At 40.9% G+C, this 25464-nt stretch overlaps 2 protein-coding genes across 2 annotated transcripts in view; one reads left to right on the top strand and one right to left on the bottom strand.

The window, feature by feature from the left end:
* Window positions 1–986: 986 nt before the first annotated feature.
* On the bottom strand, window positions 987–11528 carry SAMD15 (sterile alpha motif domain containing 15). Its single transcript, XM_041757781.1, has 4 exons — window positions 10195–11528; window positions 9822–10023; window positions 8592–8690; window positions 987–1223 (listed from the first exon to the last, which is right to left on the bottom strand). The coding sequence occupies exons 1-4, from the start codon at window positions 11439–11441 to the stop codon at window positions 987–989; spliced, it is 1785 nt and encodes a 594-aa protein (XP_041613715.1). The 5' UTR covers window positions 11442–11528.
* Window positions 11529–11647: 119 nt separating this feature from the next.
* The window catches only part of TMED8 (transmembrane p24 trafficking protein family member 8), a 31651-nt gene continuing 17834 nt past the window's right edge, over window positions 11648–25464 (top strand). Inside the window, exon 1 of the mRNA XM_041758996.1 lies at window positions 11648–11891. Coding sequence (XP_041614930.1) covers window positions 11807–11891 — 85 coding nt within the window. The 5' untranslated portion in view covers window positions 11648–11806. The remainder of the gene's footprint in view (window positions 11892–25464) is intronic.

Below are 25464 nucleotides of genomic sequence, written 5' to 3' on the forward strand. Positions count from 1 at the left end.
ATACTAAAAATTTGGGGCAGCCCCGGTGGCTCAGTGGTTTAGCGCCGCCTACAGCTCAGGGCGTGATCCTGGAGACCCAGGATCGAGTCCCTCCCACGTCAGGCTCCCTGCATGGAGCCTGCTTCTCCCTCTGCCTGTGTCTCTGCCTCTCTCTCTCCTCTCTGTGTATTCTCATGAATAAATAAATAAAATCTTAAAAAAAATACTAAAAATTTTTCCTCTGATGCAAAAAAGGAAGAACTCCCTTCCTCCCCTTTCTTAAAGCATTTCCTTTAGAAAACTTGTAATTTAAATCTTTTTTCTGTTTTTGAGATGTATATAAATCCTCTAACAAGTTGAATAAGTCACCTGCCAGTTTTATGTTTTGGGGCTCTTTGGAGCCATGTCTTTGAAATGGGAGTATTGAGGAGGATGGCACCCTATCTCCCTGGCTTAAATGCCTGGCTCTACAAAGTAGCTTCCTGTTTGTCATAAAGATATGAGAAGTTTTATTTTTCCTTTGGATACAGACAGTTAACATGTAAGTAATGGATTGTATCTTCCTGGCTATCTAAAAGGGCGAGATTTCCTTAACTTTATAGTCTTCTTTAGCAGCTAGCCTGTGATGTACATCACTATGTGATTTAATGCTGATCCAATAATACAACTGTTTCTTTTTCTGCATTTGTGGAGAACATTATTTGGGTTGGCAGGAGATTTTACTTTTAATTACATTTCTGTAACATGTTCCTACTACCAGATGCATTATTAGCATTTATCAGGGATTCTTACCATTACCCAGAAAGAGATATATTGCTATCTTTGTTTAAACACCATGCTAAATTGAAACACAAATCAAGGGAAGGTGCTGAGAAGTGGTGATAGAACTAGAAGTGGAGCTAGCAGTTCTAACTCTGATCCTAAATGAAGAAGAGAAGAGATCCCAAGAGGCCACACTTCTTACCCTGAGTAGTTTAATCTTTCAAGGTAAGTGAAATGGCTTTTCCCTATGGTTCAGTGTAATACAATTCTTCATTTTTTTCAGGGGTAGTTATTTTTGGAGCATAATCCTGTAATCCTGCTGCTTGCACAAATTCAGAGAACGTCAAGGAATCAGATTTTACCCCAGTATGACCTTTTTGCTCTAAAAATAAGCCAATATTGTCCCTGTAGGGCAGGGTGATGGAGCGTCTGAACAATGGCTCTTCAATTCCCAGGAGTGCCCGTGTATGCCGAGAAATTACCTACAAAACAAGAATAATTTTTTAAATGAAAATATAACTAAATCAAAGTTATTTACTTATTTTCCTAGGTCTCTTGAATGTTAACCTCTCATTTCTATGGGAAAATAAGACAATGAAATAACACATGGGAAGGCTTAGTAGCCAGGTTCTTTTTTTTTTTTTTTAAAGATTTTATTTTTTTTATTAGAATACACAGAGAGGAGAGAGAGAGAGGCAGAGACACAGGCAGAGGGAGAAGCAGGCTCCACGCAGGGAGCCCGACATGGGACTTGATCCCCAGTCTCCAGGATCATGCCCTGGGCTGAAGGCGGCGCTAAACTGCTGAGCCATCAGGGCTGCCCTTAGTAGCCAGGTTCTTACCAAAATATAATTCTTAAGAGAAACATTGAGTGATTTCCTATCTTTTTGTAAGTTCCATTTAAAGATGTTTCTAGGCCCTTGCATCAGCTTGCCACAGATGGGTTCATTTCCTTCTTTTGGCTGAGCAATCTGACCAACCATATGAGCAGATAATACATTCAGAGTAAGAGCCATGACTATCTCTGGGAAGGTTAATAAATAACTTGTCTAAAAAACAAACAAACAAACAAAAAAACTTGTCTAAAAGGGACTCAGTTAATTTGCAATTAAAAAAACCATAACTCAAATAGTTATTCAATTTGTTTGACTAAAAACAAATCTCAAACACTAAAAAGCAGATATTAAAGTTCCAGCTGTTTTGCAGGGGGAGAAAAGTTCCAGCTGTTTTATTAGTACCTATACTTATATATTATTTACAATATCCTTTGCCACAATTTTCAATGTTTTTAAAACATATTTTGTATTCATTGAGCACCCTGCCACTTGATAGCCTAAATTAAACTGTCACTGCATTTTCAAATTCTAGCTTTGATCATAGGTCTGCTATAACACTGCTACCTAAATTCATATTATGCATCAGGATGAAAATGTAGTCCATGAAATTGCTCCTAGAACACAGCCAAAGGGGTGGGTGGATTTTTCTTTTTTCTTTGTTTTTAAGTTTAGTTTAAAACTACTAGACATAAAAAAAAAACCCTACTAGACCTTAGTTACAAGGCTGTAAAATGCATTCAGGCTACAATTATTAGCCTGATGTAAAACTGTCCATTTGTAATGCATTTTAGATAGACAAGATTCAGGGCACCTGGGTGGCTTAGTCAGTTTAAATATCCTGTTCTTGGTGTTGGCTCAGGTCATGATCTTGGGTGAGATCAAGCTCTGGATCAGGCTCTGTGCTGATTGTGGAGCCTGCTTAAGATTTGAGATCTCTCTCTTTCTGCCCTCTCCCTGCTCCTGCACACATGCTCTGTCTCTAAAAAGAAAAATTACTTTAAAAAATAGATAGACCAGATACCTTTCTTATTAAATCTTACTTGAATTGGTTTTGTTTAGATTCTAGAGATGGTTTGTGTGTAAGAGAGTCTACACAGTTGCCTTGTATTCCAAGTGGGAATAAAATTGAAGTCTGTAGCAAATGAGGTTTCTAAAAGTTTAGATCCAAATTACTACAGATGCCTCTTAAGAATTCTTATTTGTAAAAAAGAAAAAAAAAGAATTCTTGTTTGTAATTGATGCTGGTACATTGAACACCTTCTTTGGTCAGCACCTCACCCCAAATGTCCCTTGTCAGAGCAGGATATTTCACAAATTCCCTGAGGTAAACAGGAGAGACCCTGTAGTCAAACAAATTTATTCACTATTAACCAAAAGAGCTATGTGCCTACTGTAGGCTGAGAAAGTCCAGTACTGTTTAACATTCAAATGCAGAAATTAAAAGTGTTACATAGCTACTGGTTACATGTGGAATAAGGAAATATAATCTAACCATCTCTCTTTTGCAAAGGATCAAGAGGGCTATAAATTAATGGGCTATAAGTTCTTTCTTTAGTTCTTATGAATAACAAGCAACAGATTATACTTTTTTTAAGATTTTTATTTATTTATTCATAGAGACACAGAGAGAGAGAGAGGCAGAGACATAGGCAGAGGGAGAAGCAGGCTCCATGCAGGGACTTGATCCCGGGCCTCCAGTATCACACCCCAGGCTGCAGGTGGCGCTAAACCACTGTGCCACAGGGGCTGCCCAACAGATTGTACTTTTGCTTAAGACTTGAAGCAACTTGTAACTTAACTGAATTAGTAAGGACAATTAAATATAGGTATTCATGAAGATTCCTAGGGTTTTCTAAGGATTCTTAATTTTACATTCTAGGATGGTGGCCCATGTTCAATGCTTGGCATCACTGCAGAGCACCCACTTCACATAGTCTCAAGCAGATATTGTAATGCCTATAATTTTCCAGAGGATTCTATTATTACTTTATCATCATTGTATGCCATGTTGATTATGGTTTTCAAAGGCTGCTATTCTTTTTTTTCAAGTGGGGCTTGAACTCATGACCCTGAGATCAAGACCTGAGCTGAGATCAAGAGTTGGATGCTTAACTGAGTGAGCCACTCAAGTGTCCCCAAAGGCTGCTATTCTTTTATTTGTAAGCTACTGATGGTTTTGCTTCATCATTACCAATTTGGTAATGCTGTCTGGTTACCTTATAGTATGTAACTATGCACATTTGCATAATTGGGGCCTATAATTTATTTATTTTTAAAGATTTTATTTATTTATTCATGAGAGACACAGAGAGAGAGAGAGAGAGAGAGAGACAGAGAGAGAGAGAGAGAGACAGAGAAAGGCAGAGGTACAGGCAGAGGGAGAAGCAGCCTCCATGCAGGGAGCCCAATGTGGGACTCCATCCCAGGTCTCCAGGATCACGCCTTGGGCTGAAGGTGGCGCTAAACCACTGAGCCACCCGGGTGGCCCTGGAGCCTATAATTTAATTAAACCTAAAGACATCATTGTTATGGTTCAAATATGAATCATCTACACCACCATTATTAAAGCAGAGATATAGACTCCTTAAAATTTGCATGTTGATTCATATAACAATGTGGATTAATCTTAAAATTCATTTTGCTAAGGGGAGGAAGCCAGACTCAAAGGCTACATATTATTTGATTCCATTTATGTGACATTTTGGAGGAGGCAAAACTATAGGCACAAAAAACAAGATTAGTGGTTTCCAGGGATTAGGGTGGAGTGATAGGCTGACCACCAAGGAAACACAAGGGGAATTTTAGGGTGATGGAATTATTCTGTATGGTTTTATATGGTGGATACATGATCCTGTGCATTTGTCAAAATCCACAGAACTATCCACTGCAAAGAAACTGTCACATATTGGAGGACACCAAGGAAATAATGACAGCCAAAGGCAAAGTGGTACCTCTGATTGGATTCTGGAACCAAAAAAGGACATCAGTGGAAAAACTAAAGAAATCTGAATAAATCTGAATAAAGACTGTAGTTTGCTTAATAGTATTATACTATTAATTATTATTATTTTTTAGAGTAAGAGAAAGAGATGGAAGGGTGGAGAGAGAGAGAGAGAGAGAATCTTAAGCAGACTCCATGCAGAACCTGTCATGGCACTCTGAGCTCACAACCCTGAGATCATGACCCAAGCCAAAGTCAAGAAGCAGATGCTTAACTGACTGAGCCACCCAGGTACCCCAATTTATTTGTTTTGATAAATGTCTCCTGGTTACATAAGATGTTTACATTAGGAGTTGCTGGCTTAAGAGTATATAAGAGCTTTGTACTATCTTTGCAACTTTTCTGTAAAACTAAAATTATTTGAAAATTGAAAGTTGAAAAAAGAAAAATATTTTTGTCTAGTGATCATTTGCTCACATATTATGAATCTGTGCTATTGAAATAGTTTGCATCAAGGCAAGTGTAATAAAATTGCTGGGGTATAAAGCTTGTGAGGCTATATTGTGTAATATAAAATCACGCATACAAAAGAAACAAGCTGATCACCTATATTCTTCTCCAAATATTTATCACAGAGTTCTTTTGTTCACTTGATGGAATTAACAGTTAAAAATATTTTGAAAATTATTTTCCTTTTTTTGTAGATATTTTGTAGCTAGTAGATAGAAATGCAGGTTTCTTTGTGTTTTTTTGTTTGTTTGTTTGTTTTTTAAGATTTTGCTTATTTATTTGAGATAGAGTGTGAGAGAGCATGAGCAGTGGGGAGGGGCAGAAGGAGAAGGAGAGGGAGAGGGAGAATCAGGCTCCTGGCTGAGCAGGGAGCATGATGCGAGGCTCAATCCCAGGACCCCAAGATCATGACCTGAGTCAAAGGCAATGGCTTAACTGACTGAGCCACCCAGGTGCCCCTGAGAATTACTTTCTAAGAGACAAACCTGAAGTAGGTGTAATGCTATCTTGTCTAGCTGTCCCCAGAATAAATAAGGTTGACTTCATCTCCTTTTTTTACTAAGCGAATGCATCACTACAAACTGGAATGACAAGATAGTGTCTTTAAGAGCTCCTTTGCCCAGGTTCAAAGAATTATTGTTTCCTTCCTTCTGTACTCCCCCCATCAGTCTCACCCACACAGTTCACTCTCCTCTAGTCTTCTCAGTATGTTGGAGGAAGGGCAAAGGGAACAGTAAGTTCATTCTGCAGGGTAAGCATGAATAATTATAAAATTAAAGAAGTGAAAGGAGGTTGAAGAGAGCAGAAATGGGCCATACATTAACTGCAAGGCTTGTAAATGGGAGGACAGTTTAAATGTGGTTCAGTTTCTTAGCATCAGGCCCAGACTTCTGTACTCTCAAGTTATTTGCTCTTTCCCCAGTCCTGCCACTCTGCCAAAGCCTATGAATGATGATATAGGAAGGGTTTTTTGGTGTTTTGTCTTGTTTTTAAGATTTATTTATCTGAGAGAAGAGAGAGCAAGTGAGGGGAGGGGCGAAGGGAGAGAATCTTCAATCAGACTCCCTGCTGAGCATGGAGCGTAACTCAGGGCTTGATCTCACCACCCAAGAGATCCTGACCTGATCTGAAACCAAGAGTCAGAAACTTAGCTGACTGAGGCACCCATGTGCCCCAGATGATGCAGGAGAGTTAGCATGAAAAAAGAGTGCCACGCTGTGTAAATGTTGTTAGGGGATACACTGTAGATATACTAGGTGCTCTAATTATAATGGTGGGATTAAAAATGCTTATATATCAGTAAGAAAGGTAACTATAGCATACTCCAGTTGGAGGATGTGATAAAAAAGACGTGACTGCTGATTGACCTGTGAGCTGGACTAGGGCGCTCAGAGGTTCCTCACCCCCTCTCCCGTCCTTGGAATGTGGGTTCCACTTGCCTTTCCTGCTCCCAGAGGCTGCTCTAAGGAACATGGCCTTGAGAGGGTGATGTGATGTTGAAAACCCTTGCACAGTATATGTTACTGAACCCAGTTAGGGTCTTTTTATCAACTTTTGAGATTTGGAGGCAGGCATGGACATCCATTTGTCTTGCTGCCACCCAAGACAAACCTCATATGTAAGTTCCCTTTGTTACTATTAAAACTGCAACCTCCCAACTTGGGAGGTTGCAAGCCTGGGGTGGCTTGCCTCTTTCTCTGGTCTCTTCCTGCCTTCTGAGTACAGGGGCCAAATTCAGATCACATCAGGAAAGCTCCCGAGAGGGTTGAGAACCGATATTAAGCTTATGTACAAACTCTAAAAAGTTACTTCTGTCATAGTGTATAATTAGCTTTTTCATGTGGACCTAAGTGTCAAGCAAGATACCTTTAGGGATGCCTGGGTGGCTCAGCAGTTGAACGCCTCCCTTCAGCCCAGGGCGTTATCATGGAGTCTTGGGATCCAGTTCCACTTCGGGCTCCCTGCAAGGAGACTGCTTCTCCCTCTGCCTGTGTCTCTGCCTCTTTCTCTCTCTCTGTGTCTCTCATGAATAAATAAATAAAATCTTAAAAAAAAATAAGATACCTTTAAATGTCTTGATCTTTATTACTCTGTGACTTCAAGGAGAGGCCACTTTTGTCTGGTGACTTTAATAAGTATTCTAAAGTTTGCTTATTCAAAGTTCTGGGGGTATAAGGATAGTCCACTGGATTAATTATTTACTTTTGAAGATTTCAAAGATTTTTAAGACCTCTTATTTCTTGCAAAGGCCAGTAAAAGCATAATTAGAATTTTTCTTATTGCATTGTTGATACTGTATTTTAAGAATCAGAATGTCAAAAAAAAAAAAAAAGGAATCAGAATGTCAAAGAAACAAAATGAATTGACAGACTCTGAAAAATGTTTTCTCATAAGAAGCTAAAATTCTGGTACTTAAACATTTCAGGAGCTTGTATTACAAGTTACTATTTTGCTAATTCTGTTCTTTATTTTTATTTAGAAATCCAATACACTATAAACATAAGTAGGAATTAGAGCTCATAAACACTCATAAAAAAAATCTCATCTGATTCCAAAGACTATTCGAGTTTGAGAACTACTGGGGCAGGGCTTACAGGCAAGCATGTAGTGAATGAACACTGATACGTTGGAGTGGGGGGTATTAAAGGCAAAGTTATAAATGTGATTAGTGTGAAGTTTTATCAATTATGAAACACTGTAAGTAGAAGGTAGTGTTATGCAAAGATGCATAATCACAGACTGCTAGCGCTGGAAAGATCGTAGGAAATTGAGGTCCAGTGTGACTTGTTTCAGTTAGGTAGCAAAGTAGCCAAATGCGTATGGTGTTGTAAAAGTGCCAAATGGGTACATATACAATGTGTGAGAGCTTGTGGGGAGAGGTTACTGGGGTTGGAGAGATAAGGAAAGACTTCATGGGGAGACAAGAACTGAACTGGGTCCAGATGGATGATTAAGGTTCATATTAGTCATACAGTGGGGAGGGGGACTGAGCCCAGATGTAGAGGGAGGAATGCACAAGACAGGAGTTGAAGAGTGTGAGTCAGACCCATGAAGCTGAGCAGGAGACTCCTGTAGAGAGGTAGAGGAAATAGTGGCTGGAGAAAACCTGTGGAGTGCCTTGAGCCCTAAGCTAAGGAACTGCAAGCACAGAGGATCCAAAGGTTTCTGAGTAGTCTATGAAAAGTTGGAGGGTGAGAATCTAATAGTAGGGCTGTTGAACCCAAAGGGCCTATGGACAGAGGCTAAAAGCAGGAGGCTACTGGAATGTTCTAGGAATGAGGCAAAAGAGGTCTGTGAACAAATGGGAATGGAAAAAAGCAGATGTTAAATGCAGGACTGACAGTTCTTGGGATTTTTGTGGGGCTCAAAGGGGAGAGGAAGGAAGAAACCATTGTGGGGGGGAGGTGTAGAGGTGTGTGTGTGTGTGGGGGGGGCACTGGGATTATGATCACACCACTGACAGAAATAGGAGGCTGGGTTGGAAGAAAAAGGAGATTGGTCTGAGACAGAAGGTGGCACTGTTACAGCGCTCTCTCTATAGGAAAACATGAAACACAACTTACCTTCATGTCCTCAAAATCTGTTATCCCCATCTGAGGGAGGTTTGAGCAGTTTACATGAATGAGCTTTCGGCCACAGATGAAGTTTGTAGTAAAACACTCCTGTTAGTACAGGAACATCACTCAAATGATGTATAGCAAATAGCAGGAAGAAAACAAAGAGGGAAGAAGGAAGGAGCGAGTGAGGGAGGGAAGGAGAAGAAAGGATTGGAGGAAGAGAAGGAAGGGGGGGAGAGATAAATCAAGAAAAAGCTGTAATTTAATTTTAAATTAAATTCAAATTTAAAAGAATCTTAACAATCCCACATATTTTCTGTCTAAACTCTCCATTAAATTTCATACTCCTCCTTAATATTTTTTGGCATCGGGATCCCTGGGTGGCGCAGCGGTTTGGCGCCTGCCTTTGGCCCAGGGCGCGATCCTGGAGACCCGGGATCGAATCCCACATCAGGCTCCTGGTGCATGGAGCCTGCTTCTCCCTCTGCCTATGTCTCTGCCTCTCTCTCTCTCTGTATGACTATCATAAATAAATAATAAAAAAAAATTAAAAAAAATATTTTTTGGCATGATACAACCAGTGCTTCTTTCATGCCTCAATTACATTTTTAAGTACTGGGGTACAAAAGATTTCAGGTCTTGTGTTGTAGCCTAAGAACATAGTTGGCATCAACGAAATGAGGACTCACCCTATCTTTTTTGTTTGTTGCTCCCATTTAAAAAAATTTTTGTTATATATATTTTTTATTGATGTACCATTGGCATTCACTCTATTTAATAAAACTACTTTTGGTGAATTGGCTATTTAAATAGTACTGTTAGGTGCTCATGATACACATGACAGATTTGGCGCAGTCACTTAAGATTAATAACACAAGTTAAGGGAGCTGCCGCTGAAACAACTTGACAAAGTACCAAAAAGTCTACATTGGACAAAATCTGTTTAAAAAAGTTTTCTGTGAAAAAGGGCCTATATGAATTTCTTAGTCTTTATTCAAGAATTGCAGAGAAGTATACTCATTGTGGTAAGTAGGGGAAACAAATGTGGCCCTCCCTTCCTCTATCAAAATACATCAGTGGAAAGGACAAATTTTAATCCAAGTTACCTCTACCATAGTCCAGAACTTTTCTATGCTTCTTCTAGTGAAGAAGAGGCAAGAGCTCAGATAAGGGTAAGAGGAATAAGAGACAGAAGGATGACAGCGTGTGATTTTTTAAAATGTTATTTTTGTATACCTTGTATTGAGGGAAGCCTAGCTCACTAATCCACTCTGCAACTTTCTCTGGGCTCCATTTAAGATAGTCAAATTGTGGCTGCATGCTTTCTTTTGGCTGGGTTTCTTGATCTTTGTGTAGCTGTTTCTCCAAGTCTACAACTTTTTCACTAAAAGAATCTCTTAAATCGCTCTGAGAGTCTGTGAGGTAAGAGTAGAACTCACTACCGGTATCAGTAAGCTCATACAGTTCGCTAAAACCTTTAGAAAGCTCATAATCTGTATTTGTTGAGCCTGCTTCACTTATTGTGAGCGACCTGAACATAGTTTCTCTTCTAGCTTTCCTGATTTCACTTACTGAGAACTTTCTTGTTTGATAGTCAGAGTGTTCTGACAAGGGCTCATCCTTGTCTACAGAATGGTTAAGTTTGACTGGTTTTGGCATATCTTCCTTGGAAACTTCTGTACATGACTCAATTCTTAGCGGTAGTTTTGGTTTATCTGGTAACTCTAAATCTTTCTCTGCTTGTGTCTTCTTTTGAATCTCTGGTTTGGTCTTCTGTGGTGGCATTTGATCTGTTTCCTCACTTGATTTTCTTGGTTCTATCTTTGGAAACTTTGGCTTTAGACCTTTCTCCTCTGTTGACTCTCCTACTGTCTCCTCTGATTTGGACTTCTGTGGTGGTGCTAGTCCTGTCTCCTCCGTTGATTTTCTTTGCTTATCTTTTTGCTCTGATGGTTTAGTTTCCTCTAGTGGTTCTAAAGCTTTCTCCACAGTTGATTCTTTCAGTGTCTCCACCTGAACTTCTGGTTTGGTCTTTCCTGATGGCCCTAGACCTATTTCCTCAATTGATTTTCTTGATTTTTCTTCAAGAAATTCTGATTTGGTCTCTTCAAGAGGCTCTGTCCTTTTCTCCTCAGGTGACTTTCTTTGGGCTTCCTTTGGACTCTTCAGTGTGGTCATCTTTGGCGGCTGTAGATCTGCCTCTTCAATCAATTTTCTTGGTTTCTCGCTTGGAAATTCAGGTTTGGTTGGCTCCGGAGGTTCTAGACCTGTTTCTTCATATTGCTCTGTAAGTGAATCCTCCAGAACTTCTGGTTCGGTCTCTTCTAGTAACTCTAATCTCGTCTCACTGATTGAGGCCCCTGGAACTTCAGACTCGGTCTCCTCTGGTAGCTCCGGATCTGTTTCCTTAGCTGACTTTTTGAGCACATCCTCTGCAACATCTACTTTGGCCTCCTTCGGTGGCTCTAAATCTGGCTCCTCATCATCCGTAAGAGCCTCCAAATCCTTGAAAAGCTCTCCTACGATCTCTCTGACCGTCTCTGACTCTGCCTCCTGGGGACTCTCTAGATCAGTCTCGCTAGGAAGGCCTCCCTCCGACCCTTTGGGCGTCTCCCCGTCGGACGAGCCGGCTGGAGTTAGGTGTCGGTGTGCGTTCTCGGGCGCCCCCACTTTGAGGTCCTCTTCCTCCACCTGTGGCTGGGGTTCCCGGTCAGTCTCTACAGGCAGCTCGGGGCCTCCCTGTGCCGTGGTGTCGGCTTCGGCATCTTGAGCCATTTCCAGAGGAGCAGGCAGTTCCCGTGCCCCATTCTCCAGGTCTTCTCCTCCCAACGAGCCGGACTCCCGGGCTTCAGCCATGACGCACGTAAGCCGACGCGCCCAGGCCTCCTAGCAACCCCAACTTCCGATAGCGTCTCCATGGATACCGTGATTTCCGGCCGAGTGTTCCTGAATCTTCCCTCAGGTTTTGTTTGTTCTGTCAAACCCTGTCTAAAAACCTGCGACCAAAAGCCCGCAGCCGCCCTCCCCGCGGCCGCGCCGCCAGCCTCCGCGGCCCAAACCCCGCGGCCGCTCGGGGGCCGGCGCGCTGCCTCTTCCGGCCCGCGGGCCACGCTCGGCTCCTCCCGCCGCCGCCGCCGCCGCCGCCGCCGCGCGCTCGGCCTTCGGCTGTTTCCGGAGTCACCCGCGGCCGGCGGCGGAGGCGCTCCCCGGGCGGGCTGCAGATGTCGGAGCGGCAGGCGGCCGGGGCACCGGCGGGCCGCGGCGGGGACGGCCCGGGAGTGGAGGGGAGCCAGGCGGCCGCCTCAGGTACGCAAGCCGGGGGCGGCGGGTGGGTCCGCCCGGCCTCGGGGCCCGCCGGTCGCGCGAGGCTCGGCCGCGCCCCGGCCCGCTCCGCCCGCGCCCCTCAGCGGAGCCGACCCGCCGCGCCCGGGCCTCCCCTGCGCGCGCGGAGCCCCCCGCCTTCGCCCCCGGGGCCGCGCCCCGCGCCCCGCCGCCCCCGCCCCCGCCCGGCCCGGGACTGCGCTCGGGCTGCCGGCCGCTCCTGTTTCGAAATGCCGGTGGTTCCTGCCCGCTTCCTTTCTCGGATCGGCCCGGATGGCGCTGACCGGGCTGCTCTGCCCGCGCGCGGGCGGCTCCCCGGCGCTGGGTCGGCCCAGCCTGGCCCCTCGCTTGGCCCCGCGCCCCCGGCGCCCCCCGCACGCAGGCCCCGCGCCTCGGTCGCTCCGGCCGCGGCGGTCGAGAGGCGGAGCGGGCGCGGCGCGGCCCGAGCCGACCGCACCGAGCGGCTGAGGTAGGGGCGTGGGCGTCCTCCCTCCTCGGCCGGCGCCCGGCGCCCGGCGCCCTTCTGGGTCAGCCGCCCCCGCGAGTTCCTGCTCCCGGGTTACCTCAGCGTCGGGAGGCGACGGGGCCCCCCTAGGCTCCCCACACAGCGAGAGTCAGAGGGCAGGGGAGAGAGCTGGCCTCGCTGAGTGGCAGGTACAAATTAATTTCTCACGTCTGAAGTGAAAACAGACACCGTCGCCTGTGGTGGTAGAGGTGGTGCCGGGCGCCTAGGTAGACGCCGAATCTTCAGCGTCCTGATGGGGTGACCTTGGGCAAGTCACTTCTCCCGGTCTCAGTGTCCTTTCCCATATATAAAACGTGGGTACTCCTAGTACCCGCCTGGTAAGATTGCCAGGAGCCCCCTCGGGGTGAGGCACCGGTGCCTAGCCCCGGGTACACCCTATAACGGGTTATTCATTATTGTAGGATCTGGTTTTGCACACGTCGACTCCGTGTGCGTCAGAGGTGTCCCTGGATGTGTGTCTTCCTGCACGGTGATTTTTCTCATTTTTGCTTCTATCCCAAATACCCCCCCATCCTCTAATGCTACTTCAGTCAGACACACACGCATCTTTGAATCACCCAGTTTTTCCCCGTGACTTTGTCCTCTTGCTTTGAAACATCTTAACAACAGTTTTTGCCTTTTTTTTTCTTTGTACAAACTTTTATGCTTTGTGGTATATTCAGAATTGATGGCATGTATTTAACATTATAGCGATAGCAATGTTGAGCATGATTTCTAAAAGATTCAGCAAGTGAGCATTCAAGAGTCTCATAAACATCTGTCCCTTGTATATGTCAATATTTATGAGTTGAGGGTTGTTTTTCTTTCTTTCTTTCTTTCTTTTTTTTTTTTTTTTACTTCCCCTTTAGCTCCTTGGGTGCTTTTGGCAATCAAACTCAAAACACTTTAAATAGAAAAGGGTTAAGAATAATCGAATACCTTAGACGATGCTGGTGGGTTTGTCTCTGAGTGTCTTCCTCTCCCCCATCCCTTTGAATTGGGTCCTCCATTTTTTTCCCCTCAGGACAATGCTAGAAATGCTTCTGGTTACTTTCTTCCTCTTGCCCTTAGCAGGGTGAGTGTAGGTTTCTTTTTTCGTCATGTAGGGCGTTGTTAATGTAGCACATAGCACACTCTTTCCCTTGAGGTAGGATTTATTGCTAATAAAATGATAGGAATGATAACTTACGTTAATTGAATGCTTCTCTGTGCCAAAAAGTGGACCAAGATTTACTTGTATTATCTGACTTAATCCTGTCAGCATTCATTTTCTCCCCATTTTATTTGATTTGATTTTTAAAGATTTTATTTATTAGAGAGAGCCAGAGAGAGGACACGAGTGGGAACTGGGGGCGGTGGGGTCCGAGGAGCAGGAGAGGGAGAAGCCGACTTCCCACTGAGCCTGACATGACGCGGGGCTGGATCCCAGGACCCTGAGATCATGATCTTGAGTCAAAGGCAGACACTCAACCGACTGAACCACCCAGGTGCCCCTTTCTCCCCATTTTATAGAAGAACAAACTATAGCTGAGACAGTTTATCTGCCCAAGTGACTGTGGCAATTTTGCTGTCTGTATGAAACCGACACCTTGTTGTGATGAAGTCTACAATCGTTTGTTTTTATTGGCTGTTGATCCAGTATTGGTATTCCAGGGCAGGTTATGGTCTTTGTCCTCTAGATGTGTTTAGTTTGGTAAGATGAGAATACCCCAGGAACAAACATCAGCGACTCAAAACATATAATTAAGTGTCTGTTATTACGTTCTTTATGTACTTACCCCCCAAGAAATCTGCTTTAGGGAGGGACAATCTGTCTCCTCCGCTTATGTCCTAGAGCCCTTGATGTTGTGTCCTGGAGGTTCTATAAATATTTGCTGGATTGTGAGGCAAAGTCTCAACACAGAGATTTGGAGGAGCACCAAATGCATATGAAGAATTAAAGTTGAGATAATTAAGATTGTTCTTTGGGTTAAAGCCGTGGTTCTCAACCAAGGGCGATTTTTCCTGGGGATGCTCAGGGAATGTTTTGGTTGTCACTGCTGGGTCTGGGGAGGAGGGGTGGGGCTGTCCCTGATATCTAGTGGGTAGAAGACGGGGATGCTGCTAAACACTCTGCAATGCACAGGACAACCCTGACGAGGAAGAATGTCCCAGATGGCTGGCCCCAGATGTCAGCAGTGCTGCTATTGAGAAGCGCGTTAGCATGAACCTGGATTTCCAAAGCAGTGGAGAAATCATACATCTGGCTTGGCTCAGAGTCGTAGAACCTGGGGAATAAACTTTAAAAACTGCTTCAAGTGAGGAGTTTGTTTGATTGGATCCTTCTGCCACCTTATTCTAGTATAAGCCACCCGGACTGCCCGGGACAATAGAGGCCTGAGAAAGAATGAAATTGAAAGAAGTATCTGGGGGATCCCTGGGTGGCTCAGCTGTTTAGCGCCTGCCTTTGGCCCAGGGCGTGGTCTGGGAGTCCCGGGCGGAGTCCCACATCCGGCTCCCTGCCCAGGGTCTGCTTCTTCCTCTGCCTGTGTCTCTGCCTCTCTCTCTGTGTCTCTCACGAATAAATAAATAAAATCTTAAAAAAAAAAAAAGTGCCATTCTCAGAGAGAAAGCAGCAATTAGAAATGAGTTTGGACATTCAGTTGTTATTGAATTAAAGGTTTTGATTTTTTTAAAAAGTAAAGGTTTTGATTTTTCTATGTATCTTATTCCTTCAAAGCAGAAATTTGTTTTTTAACAATATTCTCTTCTGACAGTACCTTTTAAGTTTCTTCATGTTTATTAGCTGGTTTTATTTTTTTATTTTTTTAAAGATTCTATTTGGGATCCCTGGGTGGTGCAGCGGTTTAGCGCCTGCCTTTGGCCCAGGGCGCAGCCCTGGAGACCCGGGATCGAATCCCGCGTCGGGCTCCCTGCATGGAGCCTGCTTCTCCCTCTGCCTGTGTCCCTGCCTCTCTCTTTCTCTCTCTCTCTCTCTCTCTCTGTGACTATCATGAATAAATAAATAAAATCTTTAAAAAAAATAAAGATTCTATTTATTTATTTGAAAGAGACAGAGCATGAGCAGGGGAGAGGAGAGAGGGAGACGCAGACTCCCCACCAAGCAGGGAGCCCAACGCGGCTCAGTTCCAGGACCCTGAGATCATGACCTGAGCTGAAATGAGATACTTAACCAGCTGAGCCACCTGAGTGCCTCTTAGCTGAAGTTTTAAGTGATGAAGTAAGAAAACTCCATGTTCTTCTGGTGACCACAGTGCTCTTACTGTTTTGTGAACTGTAATTGTTTCTAATAATCCTTTATGTGGGGCACCTGGGCCCTCAGTCCCCAAGAGGAGAGAGAGATCACTTTTTAGATAGTGAAACTGTCTTGAGGCAAACATGTTGCATCACTTAAGGGACTTTTTTTTTTTTTTTTTTTTACACGCTTAGGGCCCTTTGTGGAAAATAAATGGCAAAGTCTGTTATGACCTTGAAGTCCGCATTAGAACTTGGCTTGGTGTATATGACTGTGAGAGCTATGAAGGCACTTAGACGCTAAGGACTGGAATAGATCAGGTGAATTTGTCGTGATTCTTATATAGGTCTCAGAGCAGTGCAGTAAGTCTTTTTGCAGTCATAAGGACTGATGAGAAATTGGATCACGTAGTCTCTGGATTTGGTTGGAATATAAACTCAGGGGCAGTCCGGGTGGCTCAGCGGTTTGGCCAGCCTTCAGCCCAGGGTGTGATCCTGGGGTACTGGGATCGAGTCCCACGTCAGGCTCCCTGCGTGGAGCCTGCTTCTCCCTCTGCCTGTGTCTCTGCCTCTCTCTCTCTGTGTCTCTCGTGAGTAAATAAATAAAATCTTAAAAAAAAAAAAAAGGAATATAAACTCAGGCAGTTTCTTTTTGTTTAAGCCTCTTGAGTCTTTAACCACATAACCTGCTTTTGGTTCCTCTGCCCTGAATCTAAAAGGCCAGGCTAATTATCTCTGCAGCCTGTTTAGTGAAGGGGAAGTCTTATGAGACCTGTTCTAGAGAACTCTGACCTGATATTCAAATGCTTTAGAAAAAACCCTGTTTTTTTGGTTCTCTTTGTAGAGAAAGTACAAAGTACACAATAAACTTAAATCTGTAGCATGATTAGAATGTCTGAAACCATATTCTGGTAACATAGAAAACTTGTATTTTAAGTATTGTCAAAAATAAAATAAATCATTATAGGAAAGTTTCTTTTCTTTCCTCTTCGCCTTGTTTTAGAGGCTATCAGTTATAAATTTAGTTATTCTTGGCTTCCATTTTCCTTTCTCTGTTCATTGTTTCCAAAACTGGCCATGCACGTACCATGTCATGGTTTTTGCCAAGTTAGAGAATGCATTCCAAAATTATTTGATTATTATTTTTTCTATACATTGACATTAAACATTTTATTTCATTCTAAATGATATCTGTGCTATTACTATTTTGATGTATCAACTTTTCCTAATACATGTTAAAATAAATACCCATTAAAAAAAACAACAACATGTTTTCCTGTATACCATCTAAATTTGCAAAACTTACCCTGGTTTCTCTGGTCTTGGAATACTTGTTGAATTGGTCTATATTTGGCTGACATATTAAAAACTATCTACAGAAAAATTGACTTTTTCTTCTTTATAGTGGTCTAAATTTCACTGAATAAATTTAGGAAACATAACAAACTGTTAGTAACGGTTTTCTCTCTCTACAACAGGACTGTATCTTCCACACTTGATACCCCTGGAAACAAAATTAAGAATTTCTTTCTCCTTTTCTTACTTCCTGCCTCTCTGAATCCAGTTACAAGTTGTTTTACCAGTAGTTCCTACATAATTTAGCAAATACCTTTAACCTTGAAAATCAAGAGCGCTATCTCTTTTTCACTTTTTTCCCCTTTGCATACTTTAAGCTGATAAGGTGCTAGGAGAAGTGGCTTCTAACATATGAAAAATACTCAACCTAATTTTCGATAAGAGACTTGCAAATCATATATACATTGGGCAGTTTGATATCTCAGTATGTTGGTAGGGGTGTGCAGGAACAGGAACTTTCATGCACTGCTGTTAGGAGTGTAAATTAATACAAATGCTGTGGAGGGCAGTTTGCCAGTATCCATTATAATTACAGTATATGCTCTCATCGATCCATTCCTTCCAGGAATTTATCCTCTATAGATTTATTCTTAAGCCTATTTAGTGACACAGACACAAAGTTAGTATAGCATAGTGTGTAATGGCAACAGATTAGAAAGGACATAAATGTCCATTAGTAGGGAACTGGTTAGGAATATCTAACCAATGAAATATTAATCTAATCAGCTGTAGAAAAAAAACCTTTCATATATGGTTATGGGAAGATCTCTGAGATATAAATGGAAAAAATAAAGTATGTTTAATATGCTCATTATTTGTATAAAAAGAACATATATGCACACACATATTTATGTGTATAAAGTATCTCTGGGAGACTGCACACAACCTAATAACGTTGGCTGCTTTGGGTGGTGGGAACTTAGACCAGTGGAAGTTTTCACTGTATTCTTTTATGCTTTTTGAATTTTGAATACTATGAATATATTATCTATTTAGAAAAAATACATGTGTCATGAGATTCTTCACTGTGTTTATATTTTAAGAGATAGTCTGTACATCTCTTTTGCCTTTCTACTCATCAGGAACTGACCCTTTCTGGGCTTTTTTCTCTCAGATGAATTTTTTATGAAATATAGGTTGTAAATCTCTTTAGGGATCAATTTTATGTTATTATTTAAATCTGTTTTTTTTTTAAATTATTTTTGTGCTAACTTCATTTCTAAGGATAAATCAAAAGGGGTAGAACCACTACTTAGATAAGCTGTTACATTTAGCCAATGACAAGAGAGAAGGCAGATTTTTAAAATTTCTATTTTGTTTCTATTTTATTCAGTAAGATATTTTCAAATTGAAAAGGTAAAGAGGCAATGTTGGTTTGTTTTGAGTAATGGTAGACTAGTAATCAGATCAGTTCTCCCACTGGGGACAATTAGGAAATAATTCTCAACATATGAATATTTGCTTGAATATCCTGGAAAGCTAGCCAGATAATGAAGAATTACTAGACTATAATCAATGTGAAGGCAGAAGTATAAAGATAGAGGCCCAAGGATAAGAGTCCATTTTGGGGTCTTCTTTCACATCTGATGGCATATGCTGGATTCGTAAGTGGGGAGGCTTTTCAAGGCTGCAGATGTGCCTTTCTGGATTAGAGAGGCAAAGATTAATGTTTAGAACTAATCAAGTGGGGGGAACCTGGTGAACTCCCTTTACTCTAGGTTGGGACTATGAAAGGCCATGTTCTGAAAGTAAGGGTAAATTAGAATTAGGCCATTGCAGGGACTATAACTCAGCTTCAGAAAAATCTTAAATTCGTGAAATTGGGTTAAGGTGCCCCCAGGCTACTAATGTCCCCAGGTATGTGGAAAAAGCAGAGGCAAACCTCTGGAGGCTCATATAGATTAGGCTTTAGATTATTTCTACAATTTTGTGAGAACAGTTTCTGGCACATTTCCTAAATGACCAGATGCCTGAGAAGAGAATGTGAACAAAAATCAAAAGAAACAACAGGTAGTAAAAATCAATCCAAAGGGGCACCAGACTAAAACATAATTATATTTATTATGCTCAAAATAAAAGACAAGTTTGAGGTATTTGGCAAATAATTAAAATTTACAAAAATAGAACCAAATAGAAATTCTATAATTGAAACATACAGATGAGAATTTAGAACTCAGTTGATAGGTTTAGCAAAAAGTTGCTATATCTGAAGACAGAATAATGAACTGATCAGAAGAAAATATCTAGAAGGAAATATGTAAAAGTGCGACAGTGGAAAATTCAGGAAAGAGGTAAGAGATATAGAAGATATGGTGAAAAGGTCTAACACTTGTATAATTGGAGTCTTAAAAGGTGAGGAGAGCAAGAATGGACAGAAGCAATGTTTGATGAGATAATAGCTATGGGATGCCTGAGTGGCTCAGCGATTGAGCGCCTGCCTTCGGCCCAGGGTGTGATCCTGGAGTCCCAGGATTGAGTCCCACATTGGGCTCCTGCATGGAGCCTACTTCTCCCTCTGTCTATGTCTCTGCCTCTCTCTCTTTGTCTCTCATGAATAAAATCTTTTAAAAAGAGAGAGAGAGAGATAATAGCTATGAATTTTCCAAAGCTAATGGAATGCACAGTTTTAAGAAGCCCTATGTATCCCAAGCAGAAGTACAATGAAATCTATAGTAGATACACATTAAGGTAAAACTGCTATAAAAATGGGGCACCTGAGTGGCTCAGTTGGTTAAGAGTCTGAGTTGTATTTTCTGCTCACGTCATGATCTCAGGGTCATGAGATGGAGCCCCATGTCAGATTCTGCGCTCAGTGGGGAGTCTGCTTGAGATTCTCTCCTTCTCCTTCTGCCCTTCCCCCCACTGGTGCATGCTCTTGCTCACTCTCTAAAAAAGATTTTAAAAAATCTTTTAAAAAATTGCTAGAAAGCCAAAACAGAAAAAAAGCAGCCAGAAAAAATTAGAGTGTGCCTTGAAAGGAATAGTAATTGTTAGCTGACTTCTGCACAGAGCAGTAGAAGCTAGATCATCTTTAGAATACTGAAAGAAATACTAATAGAGAATTTTTTTTCCAGGACAATAGTATTTAAGAATGAAGATAAAATAAAAATATTTTCAGGCAATCAGACACAGGGTTTGCCACTGCAGACTGGCACTTATGGAATAACTAAATTCTTCAGGCAGAATCAGAATGATCTCAGATGAAAGGAAAATCACAATTTCATCTCACTCATTACCATAGATGCAAAAGGTCATGACCAAAATGTTAGCTGACTAAATCCAGCAATATATGTGACCAAGTTGAGTTTTTTCAGGAAGGCAAAGGAGTTTTAACATTTTTAAGATTTTATTTATTTATATATTTGAAAGAGAGTGCATGGAAGCATGAGCTGGAGGGAGGGGCAGAGGGAGAGGGAAAAGCAGACTCTCCACTGAGCAGGGAGATAGACATGGGGCTCTATCTCAGGGCCCTGAGATCACCTGAGCTGAAGGCAGATGTGTTACCAACTGAGCTACCCAGATGCCCCATTTTAATACCTTTTAAAAGTCTGTAAATCACCATTTTAATGTGCAAGTGGATAAAAACCATCAGCTTAATAGGTGAAGAGAAAGTGTTTGATAAAATTCAACCTCCATTTATGATTTAAAACTCTTGGGGCAGCCCAGGTGGCTCAGCAGTTTAGCGCCTCCTTTAGCCCAGGGTGTGTGATTCTGGCGACCCAGGATCGAGTCCCACGTCGGGCTCCCTGCAAGGAGCCTGCTTCTCCCTCTGCCTGTGTCTCTGCTTCTCTCTCTCTCTGTGTCTCTCATGAATAAATAAATAAAATCTCAAAAAAATAAAACTCTTAGCAAAGTAGGGATAAAAGAAAACATTAATTGGATAAAGTATACCTACAAAAAACCTATAAGCAGTTATCAAACTTAATGGTGAGATTTGAAAGTTTTCCTCCTGAGATCGGAAATAAGACAAGAATGCCCACTTTAATCACTTACTATTCATCATTTTATTGGATGTCCTAGCTAATACCGTCAAGCAATAAAAAGAAAACGTATGAAGATTAGAAAGGAATCCTGTTAAATCTTTTGTTTACAAATGATTACTATGCATGGAAAATCCAGAAGAATCTACAGATAAATTATTAGAACAAATAAGTTTGTCCAGATTTCTGGGTATAGAGCCAATAGGCAGAATTTAATTGTGTTTATATATACAAGTATATATATATATATATATATGAGATATTGTGAGTTTGGTTCCAGATCACTGCAATAAAGCAAATATTGCAATAAAGCAAGTGAAGTTTTTGGTTTCTCAGTACATAAAAAAGTGATGGTTATGCTATTTTGTAGTCTATTAGATGTACAATAGCAATATGTCTAAAAAAAGTGTAATACCTTAAGTTAAAAAATACTGCTAAAAAATACTAACCATCATCTGGGCTTTCAGCAGAGGTGCAATCACTGATCATAGATCACCATAACTAATATAATGATAATGAAAGAATTTGAAACATTGCAAGAATTATCAAAATGTAACACAGACACAAAATGAGCAAATGCTCTTGGAAAAATGGTGCTGATAGAATTGCTTGACACAGGGTTGCCACAAACTTTGTCAAAAATGCAATATCTGCAAAGTGTAATTAATAAAGTGAAGCACAATAAAATGAAGTATGCCTGTACCAGCAATGAAGTTAAAAAATATATAAAAATAGTATTTACCATAAAGAAAATTCAAATACCTAAGAATAAATCTCACAAAATATATGCAAAGTCTTTGTGTGGAAAATTATAATACATTATTATTATTTTTTTTTATTTTTGACAACCAGAACATACATTGTGTGATTAATTGTTGAAATCCTTAAGGACTGGGTTGCAACACCTGTCTTCTTAGTAAGGTTTAGGTGTTGTTCCTTCACAGAATACAGGGTTGAATCTGCAGTATACAATTTTTAGCTGCCTCATTTGACCAGCCCCAGTGGTGTTTTGTCTTTTAGTTTTGGCACTCCAGTTATACTTTCACTTCTGCTTGGTAGGAAAGCCACATTTGCCATAGGCTCACTTTCAAAGGTGGGAGACATACAGAGTCACAGTGTGCATGTCTTATTGCAACCTTTTCCAAATGATGACATCCCCTTTGTCATCTCATTTCTGTGGCCAGGACCCTATAATTATGGAGAGATATGAAAGAATAAATAAATGGGAAGAGATCATATTCCTAGATCAAAAGACTCAATATTGTAAAGATGTCAGTTCTCCCCAACTTGATATATAAGTAAAATAATCCCAGTAAAAATCCCAGCAGGGTTTTGGTGGGGTTTTTGCATGGAAATTTGACAAGCTAGTTCTAAAAAATATGTAGAGGAATGAAAGGCCATAAATAGTGTATATAAAAATACTTGAGTAAAAACAACAAGATGGAAAGATTTGCTCTATTAGGTATCAAGATTTATTTTAAAGCTCTTACAGAATAGTCTAATAAGGTCTAGGAATAGAATAAAATCCTAGAAACGAAATATTTGATTTACAATAAAGATTATACTGTAGAGCTGTGAGGAAAGAATGGCAAATGTTGCTAGGACTATTGAATATCCTAAGAGAAAGGAAAGAAGGGAAAGACGAGAAATTTGATCCTTATCTCACCATACACACAAAAAATCAATTCTAGTTGGATTGCATACAAACATGTGAAAGGCAATATATAATAAGCTCCTAAAAGAAAGTATAGGAGAATATATTGATCTCAGTGTAGGAGAAGACCTCTCAAGACAAAGGGCTAATAAGGAAAAGAGTGATATGCTTTGACTACGTTAAAATGAAGAACTTGGGATCACCAAAGGACACTATTAAAAAGACTGAAAAGGTAAATTACAGAGTAGAAGCAGGTATTTGTAACACATGTAATAAACAAAGGTTTGTATTTGGAATTCTTATAAGTAGTAAAAAGACGATCTGACTTTCAGCTTATGGCTTGGAGATGGCCAAGGCACAACTTTCTTTGGCTGTCCTTAATCAGCTGCCTTCACCATGCTGCTTGAATTTAACCCCAATGAGATCAAAGTCATATACCTGAGGTGCAGCAATGGGGAAGTTGGTGCTACATCTGCCCTGGCTCCCAAGATTGTCGTCCTGCATCTTTCTTCCAGAAAGGTTGATGATACATAGCCAAAGCAAACTGATGATTGGAAAGATCTGAGGATTACAGTGAAAATGGCCATTCATGACAGGCCCAGATTCAGGTGGTACTTTCTGCCTCTGCCCTCATTATCAAAGGCCTCAAGGAACTGCTAAGATACAGAAAGAAGCAGAAAAACATTAAGCACAATGGAAATATCAGTTCTGATGAGCTTGTTGACATTGCTGGACATAGATGGGGCACCATCTGTTGGGGAACCATCTATGACATCATAGATGACATCAATAGTAGTACAGTGGAATACCCAGCTAGCTGAGAACTACAAAGGAAAGTAATAAAGGGTCATATGATTTAAAAAAAAAAAAAAAAAGGACAAACAGCAAAGTAGGCAAGAGACTTGAACAGGCATTTTATAAAAGAGGGTTTATAAATGGTCAAGAAACAGAAGTCATCAGTGGTACACAAATAAATGAGCATACACCAATCAGAATGGCCCAAATAAAAGCTACAGATGGTTTGTGAACATTTAGTAAGAAGACAAGCATGGCCAGCATGGGCATCCTAAAAACAAATTTGACTACCTAATGATTTTCTAATTGAGTTCTGTCTATGCTGTCTCAGGAATCACTATTAGGTCCTCATTGTCTCTCATGTGGACTTTGCCAAGGCCCCTTATCTGGTCTGGTAAGCTCCATCTTACCATCAGCTGCTATAGAATCCTACCCAAAAATACAAATTTGACCATGTCATTTCCTAACTTAAATTTAAGCTTAATCTTTAAAAAATATTTTATTTATTTATTCACGGGAGACACAAAGAGAGAGGCAGAGACATAGGCAGAGGGAGAAGCTCCTGTGAGAAGCCTCATGCAGGTCTTGATTCCAGGACCTCGGGATCATGACTTGAGCCAAAGGCAGACACTCAACCACTGAGCCACCCAGGTGCCCCTAAGCTTAAAATTTGTGATCATCTGTGGGATAAAGGCCCTTTGCAGTCTTCCCTGCTAGACTGAAAGCTTCATGAGGGCCAGAACTGTGTCTGCTTCAGTACTTCATCTTCAGTACATAGTGTTGGGCCAGGCACTTGTTAGGAGTTCGTTAGGTATTGAGTTAAATTGATGGGACTTGTGTCTTTTGGCTCAGGCTCTGCAAGCATTGAACAGCCATGGTGTTTTATTTGTTCATTTTATTATTAATGTTTATTCTTTTTATTTCTTTGAAGTGCTTCTAAATATTTCTTTTAATTTTTTTGTGTGTACAATACAGTATTGTTAATTATTTGGACAATATTATATGGCAGATCTCTGGAATTTATTCATCCTATATAATTTAGACTTTATACCCATTGATTAGCAACTCCTCATTTCCCTTTCCCCGCAGGCCCTGACAAACATCAATCTACTCTCTGATTTTTATGAGTTTCTTTATTTTAGATACCCTGACAAACATCATTCTACTCTCTGATTTTATGAGTTTCATTATTTTAGATACCTCATATAAGTGGAATTGTGCAATATTTGTCTTTCTGTGACTGGCTTCTTTCACTTAGTGTAATGTTCTCAAAATTTATCCATGTTACCACATGTTGCAGGATTTCCTTCTCTTAAAAATATTATAATATTCCATTGTATGTATTACCAACATTTTCTTTATCCATTCATCTGTCAATGGACAGTTAGGTTGTTATTGCATCTTGGCTATTATGATTAGTGCTGTACTAAAACACTGGAGTGCTATTATCTCTGAGATCTTGATTTAAATTCTTTTTTTAAAAAAGATTTTATTTATTCATGATAGACACAGAAAGGCAGAGACAGAAGCAGAGGAAGAAGCAGGCTCCATGCAGGGAGCCCGATCCTGGACCAGGATCATGCCCTGAGCCAGAGGCAGATGCTTAACTGCTGACCCAGGTGTCCCGATTTAAATTCTTTTGAATGAATATCTAGAAATGGGATTGGTAGATGATATGGTATTTCTATTTTTAATTTTTTGAGGAATCTTTGTACTGTTTTCCATAGTGGCTACACCTTTTTGCATTCTCATGTAAGTGTAAACGTTCCAATTCTACACATCTTTTGCATACTTGTCTGTTGTTTTGACAATGGCCATCCTAGCAATGTGAGGTGATATCTCATTTTTGTGGTTTTGATTTGCATTTCCTGATGATTATTAATGTTGAGCATCTTTTCATATACTTGTTGACCATTTGGATGTCTTCTTCGGAGAAAAATATATTCCAGTCTTAAGTCCATTTTTATTTTATTTTTTAAAGATTTTATTTTTTCATATTTTTCATATTTTTCATTTTTCATTTATTCATGAGAG

The sequence above is a fragment of the Vulpes lagopus genome, chromosome 6 (genome assembly GCF_018345385.1).
Source record: "Vulpes lagopus strain Blue_001 chromosome 6, ASM1834538v1, whole genome shotgun sequence".
Lineage (NCBI taxonomy): Eukaryota > Metazoa > Chordata > Mammalia > Carnivora > Canidae > Vulpes > Vulpes lagopus.